The following is a 26,575-nucleotide window of genomic DNA, read 5'->3' as shown; positions in this document are numbered from 1 at the left end:
TCTTATAAATCACTAAAAAGATTTGACAAATAAAATGATAATTTGACATAATTTTTGTCATGCAAAAATGGTATAATAACATATCGGCCATTTCTATTAAATAATACTATTTCAATTTTTTTTTTTAAATATTAATTATGCCTGCTTTAAAATTATTTGGAAATATAATCATTTTTTTTTAAAACTCTTTCAACATGAGACTCATCTTTTGAGACTCTGAAACTCATCTCTTCAAAAGATGAGTTAAATGCAGGAATCAAAAGAGATTTAAAATAGGTGATTTCTCAAAATAATTTTCAAAACAATACTGTGGGGATCTAAACACCGAAGATGTGAAGCACAGTTGTAGCTTTTAGTTGTTCATAGGGAAGGAGCGTCCGTGGTCTGAGGAGTGAGGTGGTCCAAAAATGGAATGGGAAGTGACAGAGCATCCTTAGGAGATATAAGGGGTGGAGAAGGGTGTTTCAGGGGTTGAATGGAGTTTTTGTAGGAAGTTTCTTGTAAATGTCTCACCTGATCCTCCACATTAAATAATGGGCAATAACTTTATCAGCTGCATTAATGAAGAAATGACCTGAATAGTGGATCCATAACTCAACAGCTCCTGCCACCACCTTTACAAGAAGTATAAAGGGACAGGTGCCTTAAGAAGGTTTGGGAAAATTACAGATGGAGGGTTGGGATTCAAGAAGCCATGGAATATATAAATGAAAAAGGCTCCTAGATAAAGGTGGGGGGGGGGGGTGGGGCAACAAGAATTAAAGAAAAGAACTCACAAAGAGCATTGTAACTGAGAGAAAGAGTGAACAATACTTGTAACTATTAAGAACATTGACATTGGGCAATAATGGAAAGAACCCTTTATCTATTAAAACCTTGAGCCTTTAATCTTTCTTTTTCTACTTGTGTCCTCTAGGCAAAGCTCATGCTTGTTCATCCCACTCTCTATACAAATCTCTATTGTTTTAGGTCGGGTTTAGGAATTCCAATATCACTATTTTTAGTGGGCTTGGACCGCCTAATTTTGTGCTCTTTCAATTACTATTTTTTCAAATGTTTTTATAAAGTATTATTTAACAAAAATGACCATAATATATTAGCTAACTCTTACAATAATACATAGGAAAATTGAAACCAAATCTATTGTCATTAAAGTTTTCCATCTTACCCAAAATTTTCATAATGTTTTCCATAACATTTTCAAGAAAAAAGATCAAACATCTAAAAGAAGCATTTAAAGACAAAAAGTGAAAATTTGAAATAAAAAATATTCTATTTCAATTACATAGAGAAGAGATTGACATGGATGGTTTGGGGAAGAAAAAAAAAACAGAAAAGATATATATGTGTGTGTGTGTGAAAGAAGAAATTTAAAGCAAAAGGGCAAAAGGAAAAGAAAAGAAAAACAATATTTGTGCTGACGTGGTGACTATGTATTGGTCACTTGACCATACTGATAATAAGCAACTGGAGGTACCAATCCATTTGCTTGCGGTGGGGGGAATTACCGTTGAAGAAGGAGTTCACATAAAACCACTGTTTATATATTGACAGTTAAAATTTGTTTCTGTGCCATATGGTACTAGAAGAAGAAGAAGAAGAAGAAGAACCAAAGCCAAAATCTTATATTATGTGTACGTTTATACGCTTAGTTCATGGGTATGGTTTATTCTTTTCATTCAATGGTTTTTAGTACCAACAAACAGCATTTGCATGTACCCATTTCTAAAGCAAGTTCAAGGTCCTCACAGAACTTCGCTCTCCTATTACTCTAACCTCATAGACCACTGTTTTTCACTAAAGTCTTTAACTTTTGCCAAAACCATTCATGCCCAGTTGATAAAAGTTGGGTTTGATAGCCATACTTTTCTGGGTAATCGCTGTCTTGACTTATACTCTCAGCATGGCACAGTCAATGATGCCTTGAAAGTGTTTGATGGTATTTCTGACAAGAATTGTATATCTTGGAATATTTGTCTTAAGGGTTTGTTTAGATATGGCCACGTTGAAAGGGCAGGTTGTTTGTTTGATGAAATGCCTGTGAGAGACGTCGTTAGCTGGAACACCATGATTTCGGGTTATGTTTCGCGCGGGTTTGTTGATTATGCGTTGGGAATTTTTATGGAGATGCAAAAGGCTGGTGTTAGACCAAGTGGGTTCACGTTGTCGATTGTAATGTTGCTTGTGTCGTGTGCTCATCATGGTAAGCAGATCCATGGTTACATAGTTCGTAGTGGTCTGAATTTATCAAATGTGGTGCTTGGGAATTCATTAATTGATATGTATGGGAAGCTTAAACTTCTTGATTATGCTTTTGGTGTGTTTTCTACCATGGAGGAGTTGGATTTAATCTCTTGGAACACTTTGATTTTGAGTTGTCATAGGTCTGGGTACAGAGAATTGGCACTAGACCAGTTCTGTTTGATGAGAACCACAGGGCATTCGCCCGATCAGTTTACTATGTCGACAGTCATTAGTGTCTGTTCGAAGTTGCAAAATTTGGAAAAGGGTAAGCAAATTTTCGCTCTCTGCGTCAAGATGGGATTTATTTCTAATAGCATTGTATTAAGTGCTGTTATTGATCTGTTTTCTAAATGCAACAGATTGGAGGATTTAATCCAGCCCTTTAAAGAACTAGATCAATGGGATTCAGCCCTTAGCAATTCCATAATTTCAAGCCATGCAGCACACAGTTTTGTGGAGGATGCCATGCAACTCTTTCTGCTGACAATGAGGGAGAACCTCAGGCCAACTGAGTTCACACTAAGCAGTGTTCTAAGTACTGTTTCCACTTTGTTACCAACAGAGCAGGGGAGTCAAATTCATGCTTTGGTTGTTAAATTGGGTTTTGAGTCAGATGCAGTTGTTGCTAATGCACTTGTGGAAAACTATTCTAAGGTTGGCTTGATTGATTATGCTATGAAAATTTTTACCAATATGGGCGTACGAGACCTGATATCTTGGAACACTATGATTTTGGGTTTGACTAACAATGGTAGAGTGTATGAGGCACTAGAAATTTTTAAGGAACTAGTTCAGGGAGGTCCTAAACCAGATCGAACAACTCTGGCTGGAGTGCTTATGGCTTGCAATTATGGGAGTTTTGTTGATGAAGGAATGATTATTTTTTCTTCAATGGAGAAGGAATATGGAGTTGTACCTGGGGATGAGCATTATGCTTGCATAGTGGAGTTATTGAGTCGAGCTGGTAAAATTAAAGAAGCAATAGATGTTATAGATGCAATGCCTTATGAACCTAGTTTTGTCATATGGGGATCAATTCTTCACACTAGCTTGATTCATGGAGACTTGAAACTCACTGAAAGAGTTGCAGAGAGGATGATGGAGTTGGAGCCACAGTCATCTCTACCTTACTTGGTATTGTCTCTGGCATATGAGATGAGGGGCAGATGGGAGAGTATAGTTCGAGTAAGAAATTCCATGAAACATAAACTTGTCAAGAAGGTCACTGGCTGCAGTTGGATTGGGATAAAAAACCATATATATATGTTTAACGCAGACCAAGTACTGCATCATGGAGGTGAAGACATTTATTTGGTGTTGAGATTATTGATTGGGGAGATGGAGGATAAAGATTATTCTGATCTTCATGTATACATTAACTGATATAGTTATTGATATAATCCTGTTTGAGTTCATTTTACCTTAATGTTGCCATATTTGTTGAATGCTAGGTTTTAGAAGATCAATGTGTACAGCAATCATTGTGGAATTGTTTTTCTGGCATCATATAAACTAACCAAACGTTCAGTTTTTAAAATTGTCTTAGCAGTTGAAATTGCTTCTGTTTCTGTATACACTAATACATTAACATCTTATTTTGTCATCCAAATGACTTTGGTTGATAGAGATAAAATATAAGAAAAAAAGTCATTTTTGGCATCATGCCTTGAACTTCTGGTAATTGATTTCTAAAATGCTTGAAATCAAGCTATAGTTTGAAAGTACTCACCTGAAATGAAAAAAATTCTAAAGGAGGCATGACTCTGGTCTAGACCTATCTTAAGTTCTTATGTTTCTCAGGATACAAAGAAGTTGCAAGCGAGTCTATGCCTTGAATGAATAGTAACAACAGTAGTCAGAAAAGGAATGAAGAGACGGATGGATTTATAGTTGAAACTTGAAAGAATCAATTCACTTCAAGGTGGGGCACTAAAGTTTCGGACTGATGCCTAGGTCAATCTTCTAAACATCATTGAAATTCCTTCTTGTGGATTATTAACCGAAGATCCATAAAATGTTCATGTTCTGGGCTCCTTTGCCCAGTTGGGACAGGACTTGCAATATTTGGAAGTTGGTAATCATTCCATAGAGGCAAGAAAGGCAATGAACATTGGACTTTAAATGATTTGATACTTTTTGTATAAATCCAGCTGATTCTGGCCTTCATAGTAGGCCATAAATCATTCTTGAATACAAGAAATCTCACAACAGATGAGGTACTTACATTTGAATTTACTGCATATGGTATCTTCCATTTGATTTTCTTGCTCTATCAGATGATAGCTTCGGGTTGATGGATACTTTCTACTGAAGCCCCTAATTCATTTATGCTAAGCATGATAAGAGCTAGTATTCTCAAGGAAAATATCAAGTGTTCTACTTCAAACAATAAACATGTAAAACCAATTTACCACAGATTTTGTTATCAGTCTGGTGGGTATGAACCATTCTAGTAATTGCTATTGATGTGAAGATTCGGTTCCTTATGAATCTGTTAAACTCCGGTCATGATAAGTTATCTACGGAATTTGTAGCTTTGTCTTTCATGTTGCAGTTTGTCTTACCCCCAAAAAAAATGGAACAAACAATATGGGTTAGTGCTTCATTAGCTATCGCCAAATTTTCCTGTATTATACTTGTCATTTGTTGTTATAGATTTTGAAGCTTTCATTCTTTCATAATTTCTCCCATTTGGGTCTTGCCATAAAAGTTTTTGTCACCATTATCAATAAGATTATTTGATATTCTGAATTTTAGCAAATGACATAATATGATATTCAATCTCACAAATATTCTTTGTACAGATGATCTAAGTATCATGAATTAGAGTTTTTGTCCCTCATTGTTTGATGTGGTGCATTTGGCAGGAGTGGAATAACTTGCATTTTGACGACTTGGAGAAAACAGTTTCAGATTTCAAAATTTTCTTCTTCAAGACTCTTCTGGATTGGGCTGCATTGTTAGGATGTCATTCTTTCACTTCAGTTCGTGATTTATTTTCTGTTCATGGGTTTTTGGACTTTTGCTCTTTATGCTCCTGATTTGTACGTTTTCCCTAATGTATACTTCCTGTAAATGCTAGTGACTCTTTCCTTCTTTTAATAATATATTTTTATTACTTATCAAAAAAAGAAGAAGAGTTTTTGATATGAGAATATCTAGAATGTAAGTATTGAACGGCCTTGTATATCGTGTAGAGAAGGCAATTTTAACATAAGAATTAAGTTAGATAGATGGATTATTTGATCCATCTAAGATTAACTTGCTCTATCAAATAATACTTCAAGTAGTACTTGCATGATCAAAGTTTTAAATTTGATTCCTGAAGCACTCAATACAACTAGGATAATTTTTGGCATTATGAAACCCTAATTGAGACGGGTGCTGGTGGATTTATTGTTATAATTTCATTTTGTCCGCATTTTAATATGTGAAGTAGTTTACTTCTGGTTTTGAAATCTTATTATATATGCATTAAGTTTTTTTTAACAAAGGAAATATTAAAATTTTAAACTTGAAATGTTTTAGCATTCGCTTAAAATTAAGAGGATAGTGAGTTCTGAATGGCTTGACTTCTTCACGGTGGACATAAAAAACTATTTATGTTATTTAACAGTTAAACCAAAATATACTTATTAAGCTCTATGCTTTTCTCAAAAATAAAAAAAATAAAAAACCAGCTCTATGCTAGCAAAGGATTTCAAGTAAAGAAGTAAAGAAGTAAAGAAGGCACTTATTGGGGGTGGGAGTAAAGAAGTTGAAAAATTGGTAGCAATAGCCTAGAAGTTAGGAACCTGTCTTTTTCATAATAATTTTGTTACCTGAAGAAATAATAATCATTGATTAGTTTTCTTTGTTTTATTTGCAGCTCTGGTAAAACTTGAATTTCACTAAATCTATCTAGACTTAATAATATATTGTTTAACCAAGATGTATGTATACGATATTAAAAAAAAAAGTTTTAAATAATTAAAAGCTAAGCCCAAAAAGGCTTAGGCCTTTTGGGTAACCCAATTCCCAAAAGGCCTAAGCTCAATTAGTATGTATTAAATTATGTTATATAAACTATTAATTATTTTCATTATTATCCAATGTGGAACTTCTTTCTCATATGTAAAGAAGCCAAGTGTAGCATTACTCTATTGAATTACTCAAGTGTTGGCTTCCTTCTTTGAGTTTCTTCACGGAATCTTTGTTGATTTTACTTATTCCCTCTTGAACCAGGTGCACGAAACCTTGACCTTTGTCCCCATCTTTCAAAATCGGTATTGTTATGGCAATGGAAAAAAGATTTCTGAAAGATGTTTGTGGTTGTGGTGGGTTGGTTCTTGGATGCAGATTCACTGTGTATAGCTTTTTCTGGTCCTGATTCATCCTTCGTTACAGCAACAAAGCGTGTCCGTATGAAGGTTGATAAGGTTTCAACGCTTGAAGGTTGTTTCTGATTCTCAAGGCCTTCATTGTCAGCATATTTTTCTCTTAAGAGTTTCTATCATGGAAGCATCAAACACATACCTCTTTGTTATTATATTCTCCATTGTGAAACCAAAACCAGGAACATATCCGGATAAGTCCTTTGGTAGGATGAGTGTAGCCGCTTCAAACCACGGAGACTCAATGTTGTCATCTCCAAAGGTTGTAGCTGCCCAAATCTTGAGGAACAGAAGAATGATAACGCGCCTGCAATCTTATGGGACATGCAAGCTCCAATAACAATTGCACCGCACTCAAACACGTTGAGTTACATCAGTGAGAGCATCGAGTTGAAAAGGGACTAACTTGTTGAGTTCACCAGGAATTGGACAGTTGATAACATCAGAAGGTTTGCACTTAACTTGTGCTTTCACGTAAGCAATCCCTTCATCGTTGCAATGTATGAAACGGTTCTCTTTCAAGCGTCCAGCTAGTGGGTAGTACTATTTGGTTAAGACCCCCGAGAGAGAGTTCTTAAGGCAATTGGATGTATCATCGATGTTGAATTCGATGTCAGAATGATCTGGAGCATAGAAGAGGACCACAAGATTATAGACTGGAGGAGATAGTTGATCATTAAAGGAGAGTTTGTAGTGGTTAAGGTGGTCAGGTGTTGGAGAAGAAGGTTAATGATCTCTTTTTAAAGATTACTTCAATGCTTAATGTTGCCATAACGAAAACCAATTCAAACAACTAGGCTGCTTATTCTAATTGTTTGATTGTGTGTATGCGTGCATTTTTTTTTTTTTTGTTCTATAACAATGGACTTAAATAGAGCTTGCCGGCGGGGTAATGAGATTGAAATGAAAACAAAAATCAAATTAAACAAAGCATTTCCTCACACTTCCAGCTCATAGAGTGTTAATTGAAGTTATCAATTTTTTTTTTTGGCTAAACTGCAAATTACTCTCCTAGTTAAAGTTCTGGAGGTTTTTGGATTTTAAATATTGAAATTTTATAATATAATTTTATCCTCTGAAGTTCCATTTGCATCAACAGCTCTTCTATCCATATTTTCCGTTAAGTGACACATAAGCTTGTCGCATGTGTTTAATTAATCCAATAAAATAATGGCATATCATTTTTATTATGCAATGTGTCATTTTAATTATTTCTATTTATTTAGGCTACAAAAATGATGTGGTATCATTTTTTTGGATAAACTATACATGTGTGGCAAACTCATGTGATACTTAACTAAAAATATGGATAGAGTGGTTCTTGATGCAAAAGGATTAAAATTTCATAGTAGGCCCTAAATCATTTTTGAATACAAGAAATCTCACAACAAATGAGGTGATCATTTATCACCAGCATGAAGAAACAATCATAATTAGAGGCACAAATTTGTATGTATTAGGGTAATGAAATGTCCAAACAACAGCTAAAATGGATAAAAAGAAAACCAAGTTATCAACAAGCTAGGTTCCAAATATTATCAATAAATGAATAACTATCTACATGAGAAACATGGCAGTATGTGGCCCATCCCCTGTATGCGGTAAGGAAAGAATACAACATAGTCGATGAGAGAGCGCCACCAAGAAAGACACAATCAGGATATTAGAATTTAACGAGTAAAAAAAAAAAAAAAAAAAAAAGAAGAAGTTTTAGATAAAGATAATTAAGCTCAAAAGGCTTAGGCCTTTTGGGGATGCACATTTTAACCCAAAATGCCTAAGTTCAATGGGTATTTGCCCAATTATGTTATATAAACTATTAATTCTTTTTATCTTTATTCAATATGGAACTTCACTCCTTTAGAATAAAGCTATATATACTAGAGAATTATTTAAAAAGTCTGTCAAGATATGTGGCGGCCGGTGCAGATCGAATGGGGGTGGAGCCTGTGTTATGTGTATACTTTGACAGAGCGTTTGTTTAATGTTTCCTAATATTTGTGTAAATATTACTATTTCGATTTTGGAATGTAGTAGAGATCATAAGTCCTTCAGGGTGATATAGGTTGCTATCACCAATTATGATTTCCGATCGCAATTTTTTCATAACCTTTTTTTTTTTTTTCACTTTCATTTTTGCGTAGCATTATGAATTTATGATTGCTCAATTATATAATCCGACGACCATGCTAATATAATTAGCCTCAGCCCAAATCAATCAATTTATAAATTATAATCAGTAACATATACTATATAATCCGACGACCATGGACTCTTTTCTTTTATTTTTATTTTTATTTTTTATTTTGTACATAACAACTTCGATCAAAACGTCCTTCTTAAAATAAAATAAAACTCTTTCTTGAGAACGTCTCCTTTTTTATTTTACATACACCTCATGGACTTTTTTTTTTCCTTTAAAAAAAAAAAAAAAACTTCTTGAGAACGTCCCCTTTTTTATTTATATACACCTCATGGTTTTTATTTTTATTTTTTTATATCCTCTCCAAGAAGTTTAGGGTATTTAATTTGTAAGTGGACTCTTTTTAGGTGGAGTATATTTATACTCACACACAGTAATTGATTTGGTGTATTTTTTTCATTCTCCAACCAATTGTATGGTTTTTTATTTATTTATTTAATCTTTCCTTCTCCTATCTAAAGCACTTACAACCTTACAAGTATGTATTTTTTTACACTAATTTTTTTTATTATAATCAAATTGAATAGGTCTGATGTATTTGTTGCTTTTGTTTTAGCTAATTTCCTTAATTTTGATATATTTTTTATGCTTATGGTTTGAGAATCAATTATTAAATATTGTTAGACATGCTTTCATAGTGGTGTATCTTCCACGAGAATTGATATATTAATTTTTACAAGTTTCTTATTCTCCTTTTGGAAGGTCTATTATTTTGTATGTCATATATGAATAATTACACGTTTATGACAATGGTTTCAATGATGATATGTTGTTTCCATCTCCTCAATTTTGATTTCAAGGACAATCTCCTTTTTGGCTTATTATTAAGCATGTATTTGCTATAATTTATTAATTATTATGTTCTTTTACATACACATTATATATATATATATATATATTAATCTTGACATTAATTTGGTGTTAGATTATTGCTAACAAAAAGAAAAGGATTAGTACAATTTTAGAACTCCTAATTTATGATAGTTCAATCTGTATTTTTTAAATTAGTATTTTGTGAACTAAATACTTCACCGATAAGCATACAAATATAAATGTCCAAAAATTAGGCCGTAATTCTATATATTTACTATTGGTTAACTTTGAATTTACATATTTACAAGTTCTAGCTACACAACTATCAATATGGACGAAGAGGTAAAAATGATAGAAATATGTTATTTTTTAAATTAAATTAATTCTATTATGTTACACTTAAAAAACAATGTCTAAGAGGATGTTTGTATTAAGTTTATGCTTGCGATGGCAGGTGGACATATCAATGATATTATACCAACTGATCAAAAAGTCACGTAATCAAGATAGCATTGTTTATCCCTGTGAAATTTTTATTCAAGGTTCCACAACCCCAACTCCCACATAAATATGCAATCATTCCTTAGAATTTTCTAGAATTTTTTAGTTTTTGGGATTATTTTATAGAGTTTTAACTTATTGAGTCCGTTTTTGATGATTATGTTTTTTATCATTAAACCAAGATACTAATAGATTTTTGGTGTAGGCAGAGATTAAATCCTAAATACAGTACGTTTTTGTGCTAATGGATTTTATTGTTATGTTACTGTTTTTGTGCTAATAGATTATGGATGTGGTACAGTTTTTTTTTTTTTTTTTTTTCCTGATGGGGATGTGGTACGTTTTTCTCTATTGGTAGTGCAATCTTTATCAATTTTAGTCTTAGGCTCTCAGCCAAAATATTCGTTCAGTAATACCCTTTCTCTTAGCTAAAAAAATACATTGTTTGCAGCTTTGTTTTTTTTCCCCCTATTATTATTAATTCTAAAATATGATAAGGAGACTGTACTTTTTGTAGCTAAACAATACTTTAAGGATGCCTGCGACGAAAGCTACAAGTTCCCTTTTTGTACTATTTTTATATGTTGTATTTCAATACAGCTTTGAAGAACCTGAATTCAACCTTGATGAGGAAGAGAAAAGGATTGAGTCATTACATTTTGTTAATTTTGACCTTTATAAAGATTGAAAAAGAATAGTTTTGAAAAAAAAATTGTTAATATTGAGATTTATGTTAGAATGCTAATATTACCATTGGTTAACTTTGAATATATATTTAGTATTGGTTAACTTTGAATATGTATAAATACTAACTGATATAAATGGGAAAAAAAAAATTTCAGATACTTGCTGGACATGCAAGTTGGAGACACAGCAGAACTTGCAAATATGCAAATCTAAATAAGCATACAAATATGCCAAAGAATCAAATGCAAGGCATAAAAATAGAGAGAGAGAGAGAGAGAGAGAGAGAGAGAGAGAGAGAGAGAGAGAGAGAGAGAGAGAAGTACTTGCTACGCAACTTTCTAATATGGAAGAAGAGGTTAGAATGATAGAAATATGTTATTTATTTACTTAATTAATTCTATCAAACTTTGATAGATTTCTCACTATTGTTTTGAATATATAATTTTATGTATGTATATAAAAGTATTCATAATGATATGTTAATCTCAAATTTTAAGATTTCACTCACCTCAAATTATATTACCAAATGTTTCAAGTAATTTAAAATAAATTAAATATTTATTTTGATTATATATCATAATTTTATGTTCTAATAAATAAAATGTATATACTACACACCATGTGTGCACAAAGTGACTCAATATATTTATGTATACATGTTGCAAAATTAATTTGTTTTTATCGTGTGACTCACAAATTATTAATGTATTTTTAACATATATATATATATATATGTATATATATTGTAAGTACTCAAAAAATAAAGGTCCAAACCCACTAAGATCAGCGGTACCTTGTCTTTTAAATCAGGCCTAAACAATAGAATTTTTAAAGTGAATGAGAAACTAATCCAAGTGCAATTCTAAACTAAGTTCAAGTTTAAGGCCGAAGAGCCAAAGAAACAGATAGGCGTGATTTAAACAACAATTAGGGATAATAAACTCCTCGGGCAAGTTCGAGGATCAACTTTCTTGTATACAAGTATAGTTCAAGCTTTACACCAGGTTATTCGTTGTTCTTTTTCTTGTTCTAATGGTCCTAAAAATGTTCATCCCCAATTTCTAGGGGATTCTCTTCCCTTTATATCAATTTTCCATGCATCCCAGCCCTCCACCTGTATGTTTCAGGGCATTTCTCAAGATACTTGTCCCATCAAAACTCTATTGAAGGTGGTAGAAAAAGCTGCTAGCTGTGAAATAACTGTTTAGGGGTCATTTCCATATTAATGCAGCTCATAAGGTTGGTGTAGAGCTTTGAATGCGAAGGTGGGAGGTATATTCTTCAGGAAACTTCCTCCTACCATCCTTGCTCCCATTGTTATCTTTTCTCCTCCCCTCGGGTCTTCACAGGATATTTAGTGTCCTGATTCTCTTACTATCCTCGAGTGGGCGAGCGGCATCCTTGGAGCTTGCTTACCCTTCTAGGTCTGGATTAGGCAAGTCAATCCTCGGTCTAGTAGTTCTTCGGTCCACACACACACACACACACACACACACACATATATGTATGTATGTATGTATGTATGTATGTGGAACTAACATTATAGTATTTATTCTATGTAATTAGAAAGAAAACTAATAGAATGAATATGTATATTTTTTATATTAATTATTTTAAGCATAATGAAATTTTAATATTATTTTTCTAAGATTTATATGAGAAACAATTGATTTTTTTTTAATAGTAAAAATAGCATATTATTAATATGGTATTTTTACTAAAATTTTAGTTGTTTTTGCAATAATTGAAACAATGTCCAACAAAAATGGGAAAAAAACTTTACTAACACAAAATCCAAAATGTAAAAAAAAATAATTGAAGGATATTTGCATTTTTTAGTAGGCATGAAACATGCCTATCTATATGAGCCACTATATCATGCAATTGTCAATTAAAAAAACACACACACACACACACACACACACACAGCATGATCAAATTACTACACTATTCTTAGTGTCTTTCTTTTGTATATAAAATAACTAAAGATTACCTTTTTTTACAAGAAAAATTATTGAAATTTTTTTATACATTGATAGTTGAGGGTGAGCGATCTGAATCATGAATGTCTCTATTAGAAATTGAGGTGCCAACCAGCTAAATTAAATCTTATTAAAATATTAGAAAAAATTAATAATAAGTTGTTCCGTACATCGTGCAGGAACTTAGCTAGTATACTATAAAAGTTGGATCCACAAACTAAACAATGCACACAACAATGACCCATGTCATGGTTGAGTCTTTAAATACTTGACAGTACTAGATTTTTCAAGACAATTAGGACTAACAATGCTACATGGCAAACCATAATTGGTCCACCTTATATATGCTTGACATGTGTTAAATTTATCGCTTATATATAACTCATGTGTCAAGCATTTAATTTCGCACAAAAAATAACATTTAATTTTGCAATTTATATGTACCCTTCTTTATTTTTCTTTTTTCTTTTTTTGATACCAAATAGAAACATATATTAAGATAAAGAATTAGTACAAAAGGGGCCAGCTGGCCTAAGATGGGTTCGGGATTAGTCTACAGAAATGAACAGGGAAACTAGTAGACTAGTAGTTATAGTTGCTAGCTCAATTAGAGCACTCATAGTAGCGGAGCTAAATAGTTATATAGCTATTTTAGCTCCACAAAAACACAAAAATTCACACTACAGTAGTGGAGCTAAAGGTAAAATTTTTTAGCTTTTTGCTACAGTACACATCCATTAAAAAAAAAAATATATATATATATATATATATTTTCTCTCTTCTCTCATTAAAATAATATTTTCTCTTTTTCTTTCTTTCTCTCTCTCTGGCATCCCTCATCTCCTTTCGGCTTCGCCGGCTAGCTTGCCGGCGGTGGTGCTTATAAAATCCATATAAAATCCACCAAATTAGACACTCAGCCACCAGAAAAACACCAGATCGGACCACCAGCAATGCCGATCCACCAAACCCACATCACAAAACACCACAAAACACAAAACACAAACCCACAAAGATAGAGTAGAGAGAAAGATCAAAGCAACGCTGGTCCAAATTCCATACAACCACCACAAAACACAAACCCATGGCAGATCAGTTAGAGTAGAGAGAAAGATTACAAACCCATGGCACAACCCACAAACCCACCTCCCGGTAACCTCCAAATCGTCAATCCCCCCGTCTCCTCCGCCTCAATCGCAATCTCAGCCTTGCTCTCGTTTCCGCTTTGCTCTCGCTTGCTTAGCAACTCATGCTGGCAAACCGAGCAAGGCATTTCGTGAGCCTCAAATCTGAGTTGGAACTGTTCCTTGTAGACCGCGCAGTGCGACTTGGCCGAGATGTGGGTCTTGACGATTTGGAGGTGGGTATTTGGAGGTGGCTATGGCAGGGTTGTGATGTGGGGGTTTAGGTGGCATTGGGTTTGCTGAGTTGAGAAGTTTGTTGGTTCATCTTGGTTTAGAGAAAGAGAAAGAGATAGAGAGGAAGAGATAAAAAAATATAATATAGAAAGGATATTTAATTGAAGTGGTTAATTTTCTCCAAAAAAAAAAAATTGAAGTGGTAAAAAAATATCATTGCAGTGGTGGGGGTGGTGGAAGAGTCGGTAGTGGCGACAATGGTGGCGACGATAGTGGCAGTAGTAGTAGTTGCTGGTGGTTGTGATTGTTATTTATTGTAGTAGATATATTATTTTATTGTGATGTTTATATTATTTTATTATATTGAAAGCTAAAATAGATTTATTGTTGTAGTATGTTTTGTAAAGTGAGTAGGTAAAATAGATAAAGTAACTTTTTGTAGAGCTAAAAAACTAAATTTTTAGCTCCATTGCTATGGATGCTCTTACACGTGAGATCATTATTCTAGGAACAAAAATGGAGTGAATGGTCATCCCCTATTGCTGTAGCCAAAGAAGATCTGATGTAAGGGTCTGCTCTTGCCAAGATGGGGTTCCTACATGCACCCTTCAATGATTCTGACTAAATTGATATTTTCCTGCCGCTCTTTTTATGTTCACATACTGAACAATGATTTTTTTTTTGGATAATCATGAACAACGATTACTTTTCTGTTATGCCTAATGACATTATTTAAGTTGTTTCACATTCACTTTTACGTGAGAAGAATTGTTTCATGAGTAATGTTAGGGTCATAAATTATTTTACAATATTTTTATAAACTGTAGTGCAGAAATATACTAAGTATCAAAGTAAGATTAGCATTGTTCTTTCAATAGGATGATTGCTGGAAGGATTGAAATTTTCTTGAATTTCGTTTGGTACAAATCTCTTACCGAATCAAAATTTAGCAACTCAAGCAAGACTGAAAGAGACTTCAATTTGGATGGTAAAAAATCCTTTAAGACCTACATTTATCTCTTCATTTTAGTGTATTTGATCAAAACTTTTGGCCTTCCTAATATATTATCATTGAAAAGTTATTAGTAGACAAAACTCATTTTTCCTTTGTAGTGGCTTGGATATGAAATTTATTTTCAAAAATATACTATGCAGAATTTAAAAAAAAAAAAAAATCCACAAATGAATAGGTGGTAGAAGTATAGCCATCCAAAAATAGAATAGAAAACTATTGACAATTTAAAAAAAAAAAATTGCAAGCAAATGGGAATAAGAGAATAAAATAGAATTCAAATTTCTACTAAGAATTCTTTTCATATAAAGTATAAACAAAGAGTTTGGTTACATATAAAGGATTTTACATTCATCCCATTGTATATTTTGATTAAGGTTCAATGGATTTTCTGTTATCTTCATCCTCTTCCTTATTCTTTCTTTTAGCCTTATGGGTTGACAAAATGGTTTTATTCTCTCCTTATTAGAAAAAATAGTGAGAAAATTACGTGGTGTGTGAAAAGCTTTGCAATTTGTTTATGAATAAAACCGTGCAACGCACGGGTCTTTTACTAGTTAATTAGATATAGTTGTGCATTAATTATTTACATTAAATGAATTTATATCATTAATTTTATAACAATAACAATAACAATAAAAATAACAATAACAATAATAGTAATTGTAAGGACTCAAAAATCAAACAGCCGAAGCCCACTTAGAACAGTGAGGTTTGTACAGTTCAACTAGGCATAAATCAATATATTTGTAAGAGAGTGGATCAAACAAAAAGGGAGGGCTTAGCCCAAGGGTAAAAACAGGGAAGAAAGACTAAGGATCATGGATTATTGTAATTGGCTTATTTCAAGCTTGCTTAAGGAGGCAAATAGTACACAGAATAAAACACTGCTCACACTCTTCTCTCAATGTTCTTGCTCTAACTCTTATCTTTTTGGTACTTGTGCTTGGATCCTTTTCTTTGGAAATTTCTTTTCCACTATATACTCCTTTTCACTTCACATCTCAGCCCCCCATTTTTACCTAACTAAATTTTCATCATGACACTTGTTCCCTTAAACATCTGTTGAAGGTGGTAGAAAAAGCTACTTAGTTATGAACTACACTGTTCAGGTCACTTCCTCATCAATGCAGTTGATAAAGCTATTGCCAACCATTTAATGTGGAGGCAACATGCTACTTCTCTTTGGAAACTAACCCTACCCTCCATGGTTCTCTCTCCTCACCCTATCCTTCCCAACTGGAGCTCCCAAGAGTCTTTTGTCTCTTCTGCTCCTCTCCTTGGGTGAATTCCCTCTTCAAGCTTATGATGCCTCAATAACAATACTAACAGCTCCAAGGTCTCTTCCTTGGTCCTCGGGCCCTTATAATAATAATAAAAAATTTAGAATATGACAATCTTCCTCATGTTTAGCTTCTTTAACAACAGTGAGTTCTAGTTAGCTTAACTGGTAAAATCTCTGATGGTTGAATAAGAGATCTGAGATTCAATTCTTGCATACACCAAAACCTAATTGGTATCTTGGTTTGATGATAAAGAGCTATCATCAGGAGCGAAAAAGTATCTATAACAACAATTGACACAATATCCATAAAAATTAAATATTTTTAAATTCACTAAAATTAATCTTAACCTTTTAAATATCCTAACCCCTTTTAGTAATATGTAATATATAAATACATGTGTTTATGTGCATGGAGGGGGGGGGGGGGAAGAGAACTAACATTGTAGTGTTTATTCTATGTAAATAGAAAGATTACTAATAGAATAAATATGTGCATTAATTACTTACATTAAATGAATTTATATCATTATTTTTATATACTCTATATAAGAAATAAAATTTTAGTCAGAATAATAATAATAAATTTAGAATATGATATTCTTCCTCGTGTTTAGTTTCTTTAACAACAATTGACACAAAAACCATAAAAATTAAATATTTGTAAATTCTCTAAAATTAATCTTAACCTTTAAAATTTTCTAACCACTTTCAGTGATATGTAATATGAGAGGTGTTCAAGTTACACCTTTTATAAACCATTGATTATTATTAGATCTAAGGGTAAAAAAACACTCATAGTAATGTCATTATTACTCCCTAGAAGTTAGTGATTTAGGCATTAAATCTTATTATTAAAGGGGGGAAAAAAACCACAGCATTGGTTCGACTCCATTAAATGATAAAAACTTGCAACTCTAATCTCTGAGCTCAATGGAGGAAATTGAATCGATTGAAGGAATTGTTTAGCTTGAAACGCAGTCACAACTTTGTAAAAGTTAGGTACCTCAAAATTAATCATAGTTTGCTTGCCTTGGTTGTTTCGTTCTTTCCTAGAATTTCATATATTATGCACTATAATCTCATATATTTGACTTGTGAGTTTCCTTGATTTTGTAATTTTTTTTTCAAAAATTATTACAGTTTTGAATCTTAAAGTGAAATATATGAGATTATAGTGCTTAGAAAAGTGTTTTTTGTGAGAAGAAATGGTGAGATGAAGAAGAAAATTCAAGGGGAAGGAGAGAGTGAATAGTGACAATGGAGGAAGAGAGGTGGAAAAGGATGAAACAAAAAAGGAAAAGAGAGAGACAAAGGGAAGTGGGGGGCCAAAATTTGGCCCCCACACTTTGAACTTAGCCAAAGCTGAGTCAACTCAGCTAAACTAAGTTGACTCAGTCAACCTAGAAAAAAAAAATTTTTCTTCAAAGTTTTTTAAATATCTTTTGGAACTCCAAATTCTCAAAATTTTCATCTCCAAATTATGAAAAGAAAAGAGAGAAGAAAAAAAACACTCACATTTTTCAATACCAAATCTTTTTCTAAATCTAAACCTCCAGTTTTCAAAGAAAAAAAAAAAAAAAAAAATTCAAACCCCAGATTTCATGATGAAAATCTCAAGTCTTAATTTTCAAAATTCCAAATCTCAAAATTTCAGATTTCAATTTCCAAATTTTAAATCAAAATCTCAAAATTTTAAATGTCAATTTCAAAACTTTCAAGTTTTAGAAATCAAATCCTTTCCAAAAATAAAATCTTTTTCAATCAAAGCTTTTTTGAAATCAAATCATTTCCAAAAATAAAATCTTTTTCAATTAAAGCTTTTCTTGATAAAGTTCAAATCAATAAAGGGATCACATCTCAAAAAGTAGTGGGAACACAAAGCCCTAATCAGTTAAAGACTAATTCCAAATTTTGATATTTGCAAGCAATAACTTGGTTTCAAGGATCAGAAGCCCTTGGCCCCTTTTAGTCAAGGTCAAGTCAGCTAGTCATAGACACCCCTTTTAGTCAAGATCAAGCCAGTTGATTGCAGATGCCCCTTTTGTCAAGACCAAACTAGTTGGTCGCAGACACCCTTAGTCAAGATCAAGCCAATTGATCACTGACTCCTTTTTGTCAAGACCAATCCAGTTTGTCGTAGACATTACCTTCATCAAGATCAAGCCAGTTGATTGCAAACGCCCCTTTTGTCAAGATCAAGGTAGTTGGTCACAGACACTCCTTTTGTCAAGACCAAGCCAGTTGGTTGCAAACACCCTTTTTGTCAAGATCAAGCCAATTGATCGCAGAAACTCCTTCAGTAAAGATCAAGCTAGTTGATCGCAAACCCTTTTTGTCAAGACCAAGCTAGTTGGTCGTAGACATTACCTTTGTCAAGAATAAGACAGTTGGTCGTAGACACCCTTTTCGTCATGATCAAGCCAGTTGATCGTAGACGCTCCTTCAGTCAAGATCAAGCCAGTTGATCGCAGAATCCTTTATGTCAAGATCAAGCCAGTTGATTGCAGACCCCTTTTGTCATGACCATGCTAGTTGGTCGCAAACATTACCTTCGTCAAGACCAAACCAGTTGGTCATAATCACCCTTTTCGTCAAGATCAAGCCAGTTGATCACAGACTCATTTTTGTCAAGATCAAGCCAATTGATCGCAAACGCCCCTCTTTGTCAAGATCAAGCTAGTTGATCGCAGACACCCCTTTTTGTCAAGATCAAGCCAATTGATCGCAGAAACTCCTTCAGTAAAGATCAAGCTAGTTGATCGCAAACCCTTTTTGTCAAGACCAAGCTAGTTGGTCGTAGACATTACCTTTGTCAAGAATAAGACAGTTGGTCGTAGACACCCTTTTCGTCATGATCAAGCCAGTTGATCGTAGACGCTCCTTCAGTCAAGATCAAGCCAGTTGATCGCAGAATCCTTTATGTCAAGATCAAGCCAGTTGATTGCAGACCCCTTTTGTCATGACCATGCTAGTTGGTCGCAGACATTACCTTCGTCAAGACCAAACCAGTTGGTCATAATCACCCTTTTCGTCAAGATCAAGCCAGTTGATCATAGACTCATTTTTGTCAAGATCAAGCCAATTGATCGCAAACGCCCCTCTTTGTCAAGATCAAGCTAGTTGATCGCAGACACCCCTTTTTGTTAAGATCAAGCCAGTTGATCACAGACATTACCTTCAGTCAAGATCAAGTCAGTTGATCGCAGACACTCTTTTTGTCAAGATTAAGCCTGTTGGTTGTAGACATTACCTTCGTCAAGATCAAGCCAATTGGTCGCAGACAATTCCATTATTAAGATCAGAATGAAAAAAGTCTCTCAGTCATATCAATTGTCAAGAATCATTTCAAAGTTCATCAATTACCAGTTAAGTCGAGTATTTTCATTGTTTTGTCAAAAAGATAAGGCACTAGTTCTATGTTCCAAAGTTTTAGGTCCAAGGGCTAGGTAATCTTTGAAAATTCAACCTCAATTAAATCATGGTCGCTAAAATCAGTGTCTTTGTTTTACATTGACATTTGCTTTCCAAGCTCTGGTAATGAGGGCCATTTTGAAGACACTTGATTTTGCAGCTATGATTTAATCAAGGAAGATGACTGGAGTGACCATCCATGTACCAAAAATCATTCTTGCATTACATGCATTGTTTGTCTTTTGCATCACATGCATTAATTTGTTCTTGCATTGCATGCATCAATTCATTCATTGCATATCATAACAATGATCTTGAGATTCTAACGATCGTAACAGTGTGTTCGGTTTCTAAATCGAACCATCGGATCTAAAGATATCGCATGATCAAGTTCGCACGGTCTATATGCATTGTGTCTAGGTAGATTCGACCACACACGATTAATTTAAATTAATTCTGATTGGTTGAACAATTAAAATTAATTAAATAATTGTGTGATTGGTTGATAATTAGTGTTTAAGATAGGGATGCATGCATAGGAATAAAAGGAATGATTGGATAACAATAAAATTGTGGATAATCTGAACTTTATCAAGATTTATTTTAAGGGATTTATCTACAAGATAATTGTTCTTAAAAAGCCTGAATTATCTAGAAAAGAGATTAAAAAAAAAAAAATCATGGACGGAGGATGAGAACACGTCTAGATACAAGGATCGGTCAAAAAACCCTAGAAAGAGAGTCCATATGGCACCTGAACACGAAAGTGCGGTTGGCATCCAAGAGCCGATTCGACATTTTTGGAGTGCCGAATTGCCATCATATGGGCTTTGGCCCAACGGCCTTCGGGTGCCGATAAGGCACACCCTTTTCGACCTTTTCGCAAAAAGATAAGTTTGGATTCACAACCTAATTGTCCATGCCTATTTTTTAGAAATTTTTGGCCTCTATAAATAAAGTTTAGGTCTCATAATTCAACACTTTTTTTTATGCTCGGAGAGACATACGTTTTGAGACTTATAAGTTGCTTATATTCTTTGAGCCTCTTTGAGATTTGCTATAAGAATTAGGGTTTTTAGGTTTCAAAGAGAATTGAATAAGTTTCTTTAAACCCTAAAGGATCATCTCAAGTAAAAAGGTTGCTCATGCAAGAAGTTGCTTTCTAACCTTTTTTTTTTTTTTTTTTTTTAATGTTTCTCTAAACATGATGGTGCATGCTTTCTTGTTTCAAATATTCATAATCTTATTTATTAATTTAGATGATCAAAACACGTTCTTGATTCTTTTATTGTCACTATAATCTGTTTCTTAGTCTTAAAGATCTGCATGTACTTAACTTTTTTTCTTTAAAATAATCTAGATCTACATCTTCTTAGATGTAGATCTGAAATTTTTCTTTAAAATAAAATGGATCTACATCTATGTTAGATGTAGATTTGAATTTTTCTTAGGATAAAAGTGGATTTTGTATCTTTTTTAGATATAGATTTAATTTTTTTTAATGCATGCAGATTTTTGAAATAAAGAAAGAGATCATGAATTGTTGTTTGTTGTTTGTTTTGTTTGTTTTGTTTGAGTCATGTAGCATGAAATTATTTTGTGAATGAGATCCTCTATACAAAAAACATATCTTTTTGAAATATAAAAACAGATATGATTTTTTACAAAACTCAAAATCATTTCTTTTATCTCTAAAAAACAGATCTGAATTTTTTAACAAACCAAAAAACTTTGTCTTTTATTAAATAAAAAGCAGATTTGAGTTTTTTCTTCAAAAATCATTCTTTTTACACATACAAGCCACAAATCTATTTTTTTTTTAATAAATCAAAATCAATTTTTTCCTAACCATTAAAACAGATCTGAATTCTTAAACAAGAAAGGATACATTTATAAATGGTTTGGTGTTGTTTAGTTTATTTCTTATGTTCAACATATCATTCATGACATGCATAAAATGGTACATTGGTCACAAGAGTCTAAAAGACCAGATTTTGTTTGGGTGGAATGGGTGTCTAACACCTTTCCATTATGTAACCTAGCTTTCGAATTTAGATTTTTTAGTTAAGTGATCTAGCTTTATCTTTGTTTTCATTTTGGGTTGATTGTAACTAGGACAAAAAGCCATGTATTTTTGGTAGATTGTAACTAGAACCCAAAGCCATGTAAAGTTCAAATTTGTATCTTTTTTATTCAATTAATGAAACAAAACAATTCAGTCATGTATTTTTATTTAGTTTTTCTTATTTTTTTGTACATAAAAAATAAATGGTGACTCCAGACCATTTATCCAAAAAGAGAGGTGCCCTAAAAAGCACACCACAAAAATCACTCTCTTTCTTTTTTGAGGGGCACTGCTCAGGCGAGGTCTCTCACACTAGGATCTAGTGTTTGTACCTTTGTGGGTTAATATTTTATGAGGAGTTAATTTTATGGTCATGTTTATATGATTAAATTGTGTACTTCTTCTTGCTGTTATTAGTGTAGACACAATATTTTGTACCCCTTATAACTCGGGCCCCCGTTTCCCAATGATGCTCGAATTCTAAGGCTCAAGGCCAATTTAGAGCTCAATCAAATGTTAAATTGACTTGAGGAGTGTTAAAATGGAAAAAATAACCTTTTAAATGAGCAAAAATCTATTTTTGAAAATAAAATGACCAAAGTAGCCCTCGTCCTGTGTATGTGGGTCGCGGCTTGTGTACGCGTGCTAAAACATGCGTACGCAGGCACATTCTTGCATACGCAGCTACGGTTTCAGAAGCATAAGAAAGATAAGTTTTTTTCAATAATGATTGAGGTTTGGAGTGAATTCCATATTGTTTGGGAGCTGTTCCAAACCTCATTTGTTCCACTATAAAAAGCCTTATATGGTACATTTTCAAAACACACAAATATCCCATGGAAAAACCTAAGATTCACTAGAAAATAGTGAATCGAAAGTGACTTTTTCACAAAACACCATAAAGTCTTTTTTTTATTTGATTGGGACTTTTTATAGCCTAATCCTCTAAGTTTAAGATTACTAATCACCTAATTATTAAATTGTGATAGATTTGACTGAAGAGAATGATAAAAAATCAAGCCTAGGAGCTTTTGCTTTAAGGTATTCTTTTAAACTTTTCTCTCTCTCTTCTCTGTCTTTAATCCTCATTTTAATCTATTTCTTTTGCTTAGTTTATGTTTACTTATTTTTTTAGGTTAATTTTAGGTTTTCTTCATGTCTTTAAGTATGATAGGTTGCTAGATTTTACGTTTTAAGTTTCTGCTCTTTTTTTGTGTTGATTAGGGTTTCTAGGTAAGGATTTGCGTGCGCATGATCTAGCCTATGCACGCAGGCTGAACTCATGCGTACGCAGACTTGTTCTAGCATGCGTGATGCCGTTTTCCAGAAAACCCTAATTTTTGCTTGTTTTGATTTTGTCTTCACATGTTCATTTATATAGCCTCTTTTTCACATGTTTTCAAGCCTCATAAAATGTCTGCTGACCTTTTTAACATGCTTGTTTGTTATCACATGTCTAAAGTAGGGTTTAGTCTAGGGCTTCTTTGTTTTAATGCCATTCATTCACATGTTCATGCATTGATGTCATAGGTGTTGTGCTTCTGAAAGGTAAGTAAAGGGTAAGCCATGCATTAGCAATGTTCACGCATTTGTGTTAGGTTTTTTTTTTTTAGATGTATGATTAGGCAAGGGTTTCTAATATGTTAATGTTTTGTGTTTGATATGTTTTGTTTGATGATATGCTTGCTACCATATTTTGTTTTAGATAGGGTATTTTCATATGTTAGATGTGTGATTAGGGTTTCTTAAATATGTTTGGCTCTCTTTTGTTTGAATAGATGGATAAATATGTGTTTAGGGTTAAAGATGCCATGTTGTTTGTTAGATGCATGTTAGTATATGTGTGTGAGTCTAGAATACAAGTGTATAGATAGTTTTTAATAGGGTTAAAATATAGGATACAATAAAGGGAGGCCAACCTTAGGGTTGGGCAATCTTAGGTGTCTAACACCTTCCCTGGAGTGTATCTAAACTCCGAACCTAAACTCTAGTAGTAAAATTAAAGGTCCTTCCTCGTAAGAATGCTATATTTATGATTCCTAGAGTACATAACTAGGTTGCGACTCAGTTATATAATAATAATAATAATAATAATAATAATAATAATAATAATAATAATAATAATAATAATAATAATAATGACAATAATGATGATGATAATGATGATGATAATGATGAGAATAATGATGAGAATGACAACAACAGCAACAACAACAACAACAAGATAACAACAACAACAACAACAACAACAACAACAATAACAATAATAACAACAACAACAACAAGATAACAATAACAACAACAACAACAAGATAACAATAACAACAACAACAACAACAACAACAATAATAATAATGGTAAAAGTACATTAATGAATGTGTAACAACAACAATAATAATAATGGTAAAAGTACATTAATGAATGTGTAAAAAACTAACATCCCAACATTCATTTTGATAATGCATGAAAATCTTACCCAAAAAAATCAAAATTTTTGCATTGATGAAAAGAAAAATCTCATCAAAACGAAAAAAAAGAAAAGAAAAAGAAAAACACACAAAAAATTAATATTAGAGGATTATTATTGAATTTTCTACCCATAATTATGCCCAATGATTAGGGTTTTGTTATATCATAGATCCTCAGTTTGCACTTTTGAGGACAATAGGACACATTTTTAGTAGATGATATTCACTTATGTAGGACAGTTGATCGGTTTTTATATTAAAAAAGAATCATTTTGTCCATTTATTTTATGCACTACAAGATTTTTATCCAACTAACAAAAGACTTCTTGTAAGAGAGTAGTACTATGTGTACTGCAAATCTTACATTGAGCTCAACTTACAAACTAATGTGTCAGTGTGTCACAAATTATAAAGAGATAGATTTCAATTAGAGGGAAGTTATTGTATGTCGTTTCTTTGTCGCTAGTCAAAGTTTCTCCCTTTGAATTTCTCTTAGGCTGTAGAATATTTTGTCCCTACTTGTAGGTGCCTTTGTTCCTTAGGATAACAAGTTTATCCTTAAGGTTTGTGGTTATTTCTTTCAGGGGTTCTGGAAACACTTGTAGTCATGGACGAACTTACAAACCATTGCAATGGTTTGTCGATTTCTAACAGAGAAGGGCCAACCTTTGATCTTGAGGAGGAGATGGCTATGCCAGAATTCATCATTGTTGGCAAATTCTTCACAAGATGAGCTCTGAATATGGAAGCTATTGCTTCGACCTTTAATTCATTATGGAGATCAAAAAATGGTTTTAAAGTTAAAGTATGGGCAATCACATAGTCTCCTTCACGTTCGATAACAAACTTGAAGTGGACACCATTATTTTGAATGAACCTTGGAGCTCTGACAAACACCTCATGGTGTTGCAACGCTATGACAAGGATACGCCAATTGAGGAATGGACTTTCAGTCTAACATCTTATTGGGTGCAATTACATGACATACTAGTGAGATTCATGAACGAAAAGGTGGAGGAAGGGATTTGTAGTACCATTGGCATGGTCATTTGGAAACCAGATACGAAGGTTGATGGTGGAAGTTTTATGAGAGTCCGTGTTAGTTTGGATATCACTTGTCCACTAAGTCAAGGAAGAATGGTGTCTTTGGGACAAGACAAAGAACAATGGGTCTCGTTTAAATACGAGTGCCTACCAAATATTTGCTACTGGTGCAGTTGTCTCAATCATGATGATAGGGACTGTGAAGTTTGGTTTGACAGTGAAGGCTTTCTTAAAGTTGAAGACCAACAATTCGGGACTTGGCTACGTGCTGCACCTGCTAGTCGAGCACTTAAAAATGTAGTTTCCGTACTAGGTTTCTACAAGAAGATGAAAGGAAGCTCTTCCATGCACAGGGCTCCGATACCTTCGAGGTGAGTTCAGGTGGATGCCACGGTGGCTCCACCACCACCGATGGCATTGCCTGACGTGGAAAAGTATCGAGAGGAAAATTAAATGAACGAAAAAACTACTTCACTATCGGGATTTGTTACAGCTGGCCAAAATAATTCCTCTCCTGATTTTGCGTAGCAACATAATCATAAGGAGCCGTTGATGAACCAACTTGAGGAATTGGATCGTGAGTTAAAGAGAACTGATTTGCCAATTAATGAGGCACGATTTGACCCTCCACCAGCAGTAATTTCGATTTTAAGTCCTCCTTAAAAGGTATCCAATCCTATTATTACTCCAACAAAGCAAAGCAGCCATTTCACAAAAATTCTTTCCTTTTTAAGCTTGGCAAAATTGACGAGGGCCTATCAAAATTAAAAGTCGTGTCAACCACAATCAAGGGCTCATTCAACTTTGAGTTTTCAACGAACGTGCAATCAAACCACATAATTAATGAGGATTCTAAGAAAACGGCTAGGGTCTGCCAAGTTCAGGGGTCCAAAATTCATGCAACCCTATGTGCAAACGCAACTAGGAAACAAAAAACACAATTTTCACAGAAACAAGGAACATGGAAACGATTGAACAATCCAGATTTAACAAGAAGCAATGATAGAATTTCAAGCACAGTAGATTCAGTGCTATCAACCATACGAGTTCATGAGAAGCTTTCTTATCCCAATGGTTTACCAAGCAAAAAACATTTCCGTTGAGATTAATCCTATCGCATTGGTCACAT

At 33.4% G+C, this 26,575-nt stretch overlaps 1 protein-coding gene and 1 pseudogene across 1 annotated transcript; one reads left to right on the top strand and one right to left on the bottom strand.

Annotated features, from left to right (window-relative positions):
- The first annotated feature begins 1,503 nt into the window (after positions 1–1,503).
- LOC142619147 (pentatricopeptide repeat-containing protein At1g43980, mitochondrial) lies at positions 1,504–3,701 on the top strand. Its single transcript, XM_075792221.1, has one exon. The coding sequence runs from the start codon at positions 1,714–1,716 to the stop codon at positions 3,625–3,627; it is 1,914 nt and encodes a 637-aa protein (XP_075648336.1). The 5' UTR covers positions 1,504–1,713; the 3' UTR covers positions 3,628–3,701.
- A 2,677-nt stretch (positions 3,702–6,378) lies between these two features.
- On the bottom strand, positions 6,379–7,389 carry LOC142620437 (stemmadenine O-acetyltransferase-like; annotated as a pseudogene).
- Positions 7,390–26,575: the final 19,186 nt, after the last annotated feature.

Source organism: Castanea sativa, chromosome 12 (assembly GCF_040712315.1).
Source record: "Castanea sativa cultivar Marrone di Chiusa Pesio chromosome 12, ASM4071231v1".
NCBI classification, from domain to species: domain Eukaryota; kingdom Viridiplantae; phylum Streptophyta; class Magnoliopsida; order Fagales; family Fagaceae; genus Castanea; species Castanea sativa.
This window is presented reverse-complemented; position numbering and strand designations above follow the sequence as displayed.

Excerpts from the sequence above, each read along its gene's own strand:
- LOC142619147 (XM_075792221.1), top strand. The coding sequence starts at position 1,714 with ATGTACCCATTTCTAAAGCAAGTTCAAGGTCCTCACAGAACTTCGCTC.